This window comes from Empidonax traillii, unplaced genomic scaffold, assembly GCF_003031625.1.
Source record: "Empidonax traillii isolate 1590-97213 ecotype Southwest subspecies unplaced genomic scaffold, ASM303162v1 scaffold579:size954524, whole genome shotgun sequence".
NCBI classification, from domain to species: domain Eukaryota; kingdom Metazoa; phylum Chordata; class Aves; order Passeriformes; family Tyrannidae; genus Empidonax; species Empidonax traillii.
Genome location: NW_020955772.1, coordinates 403,306 through 406,381, shown reverse-complemented (window position 1 = coordinate 406,381; position 3,076 = coordinate 403,306). Strand labels below are relative to the sequence as shown.

At 44.7% G+C, this 3,076-nt stretch overlaps 1 protein-coding gene across 1 annotated transcript in view; it reads left to right on the top strand.

Annotated features, from left to right (window-relative positions):
• Positions 1-3,076, top strand: part of IPO9 (importin 9) — a 30,338-nt gene that overhangs the window by 23,625 nt on the left and 3,637 nt on the right. Inside the window, exons 21-24 of the mRNA XM_027898133.1 lie at positions 304-423; positions 1,335-1,436; positions 1,813-1,889; positions 2,503-3,042. Coding sequence (XP_027753934.1) covers positions 304-423; positions 1,335-1,436; positions 1,813-1,889; positions 2,503-2,613 — 410 coding nt within the window. The 3' untranslated portion in view covers positions 2,614-3,042. The remainder of the gene's footprint in view (positions 1-303; positions 424-1,334; positions 1,437-1,812; positions 1,890-2,502; positions 3,043-3,076) is intronic.

The following is a 3,076-nucleotide window of genomic DNA, read 5'->3' as shown; positions in this document are numbered from 1 at the left end:
GATGACTCCATCAAGCAGCCTGCAGGAGCAGAGTCACACATCCATTCAGCTGGGAAGGTTCTCCCCCTGCCTTCTCTGCACTCAGAATATGCAAGACTGACGTTGTGGTTGAGATCTTTGGGAATGTGGCTGTGAGGGTGTATGGAAAGAATGCTTGGAGGGTTATGTGTCAGTTGTTTTTAATTCCCAACCTCCCAAAGAAGTTAAAACCCACTCCAACAACAACAACAAAAAAAAAGGTGTGTTTTTTACAACATTTTATTAAAAGCAGCGTGAATATATATATATTTTTTTTTCTTACAGATCCTGAGCGCTGGACAAACATTCCTTTGTTAGTAAAAATCTTAAAATTAATAATAAATGAACTCTCTAATGCAATGGAAGCAAATGCATCTAGACAGACAACTGCAGATTGGAGCCAAGGTAAAATACTGGGTTTGCTTTTTCTCTTTCCAGGGCTGAAATCTACTTTGTCTTCTCTTGAGAAGCATTCTATAGTCACAAGAAATTCACAGCAGTAAATGGTGTGCCTGTGATTTCATAGGCTTGAATAGTGATCCAAAGGATAAGCTCAGAGAATCCCAGACTGGTTTGGGTCGGAAGAGACCTTAAAGACCATCTTATCCCACCCCCTGCCACGGGCAGGGACACCTTCCACCAGCCCAGGTTGCTCCAAACTCTGTCCAACCTGGCCTTGGACACTTCCAGGGATCCAGGGGCAGCCACAGCTTCTCTGGGCAACCTGTGCCAGGGCCTGCCCACCCTCACAGGGAAGAATTTCTTCCCAATATCCCATCTAGCCCTGTCCTCTGGCAATGGGAAGCCATTCCCCCTTGTCCTGTCATTCCATGCCTTGTCCAAAGTCCCTCTCCAGCTCCCTTGTCTTGTTGTACAGATCATCATTAGCAGCTTCCAGCACAACAGCTCTTCTTTCCCTGTGCCATATTTTAAGTGCTGTCAGTCTCTTCCAGGTAAAAATAAATAAAATGGGAGAATAAAACCAGTCACTGTTGTGTATCCTTAGACCTGAAAATTATATTGGGCTAGTTTGGAAGATGGGATCTGACCATATGCCAGTAAAATTATCCTTTTGTGGTGTAGCTGGTTTGCCTTTCTTCCTCCCTGCCTCAAACATCCATCCTTGCTGCTGCTTTTTGCTTGGCTCTGGTTCTGGAATCATTCCAGAAGAAAAGGGATGTTTGCAGGTGTTTCCCTTTGTCCACTCACACGTGCAGGGATGTTTTTTCCTACAGACTCCAGTCCCCTGGAGAGTGATCACAGGCAGGACCTCTTGGATTTTGCATTATTTCTGGAATATTGTTTTTCCTAAACAGATGATTCAAATGATATGTGGGAGGATCAGGAAGAGGACGAGGATGAAGATGAAGGCTTAGCAGGACAGTTCCTATCAGATATTCTTTCCACAAACAAGTATGGTGAGTAGCAGCTTTAAAGTCCTTACTCAGAGCAAAAATGGAGTAGGTGACACCACTGCAGAGTTTCCTTCCCTTGCCAGCAGCAGAACAGAGGCTGCAGGCACAGGCAAGGAATTCTGCTCTGGGATTGGGAATAAGGACCTTCTGGACAGTAACATAGTGATTAAATCAGTGCATTATAAATAACATCACCTGGGGCTTCAGAGGTTTCTGTCCCATGATCTAAAGGAGGGAATATTTGGGATACAATTTTTTTTTCCCCAGCAGTGCCAAAACTATTTACTTTGGGATCCTCGGGTTTCAGTTGTTCAATAGAAAACTTCCTGAGATGTTTTGCTTTGTTTGATGTTAAAACCTGCTGATTTGCCTCTGACAGATGACGATTACTATGAAGATGATGAAGAGGATGATCCAGATGCATTAAAGGACCCTCTTTACCAAATAGATCTCCAGGTGATGCTCTAGAATGAGGGGTTTTGTCAGATTCTCGTTATTCTTCATAAACTTTAATTTTTTTAATGTTGTGTTTTAACAAATCTGTAAGCACTGGAAACATCAGCTATTGATTGTAACCCCAAAAAGGATGCAGATAATTGAAATTTTTTTGGAAAGGGTGGAGTATTCCAAAAATTTCTGGAGCTATTTTTCCATATGATCAGTGTCTGTAACTTATAAAGGTAAATGGACAAAAGTCTTTGAACAGAGGGAGGTAAGACTTTTCTACCCGTGAGCTTCACAGCTGCTTGCAGATGTCAGGAGTAGATTGGAGGGTGACCATGACAGAATTTCATACTCCACTTGGAGGTGCTCTCACCCTTGGGTGACACTTTACTCCTGCTTTTCCCACCACCTGCAGCTGTTGATGAGCCCTTCCCTCTGCTCCCACCCTTCCCTCTACTCCCAGCCTTCCCTTTGCTTCCCCTCCTCCTCCTCTTGCATTTCTCCTCTCTTCCTTTCAATCCCAGGCTCTTACTTGGGGTATGTTGAGATATCCCTTCTGGCACATGGAAGCAGCAGGATTTCCAGGAAGAGCTGGTGCTGAGCAGGTGTTTTGTGTCCCTTCCAGGCCTATCTCACCGAATTCCTGTGCCAGTTTGCCCAGCAGCCCTGCTATGCCATGTTCTCCGACCACCTCAACGACAACGAGAAGCGAGTGCTTCAGGCCATTGGGATTTAGACCCACCCCGGAGACCAGACCCGTCAGATCTGCACAACAGGTTACCTTTGGCTAATTCCACGTTTTATGATTGAACATAAAACATTTTCCAGTGTCTGCCTGCCCGTTCCAGGTGGACCACGGCCTCGTGATGTATTTGAGCCTCATCTTAACACGAGTCTGCTGAGGGAGGGGATCCCGAGAAAGCAGCAAGGACGTTGCACATCGGTCTCACCATGGGAGCACTTTCATTTTCCACAGTAACTTTCCAGGAAGTTCTTAAAGATAAAGAAAGAAAAAAAAAAAAAAAAAGGTGTCCTTAATATTTTTAAAAGCAAACTGTCTCTGCCTGTGAAGAGGCACTTAAATGAATTTCCCACAGCACAGTTGGACAGAGAAAGGAACTGGGCCGCTTACGGATTGCTTGGATGTACCTTGAGTAGTGGGAAGGTTGTTCCACTTGGCACTCACGTAACACAGGGTA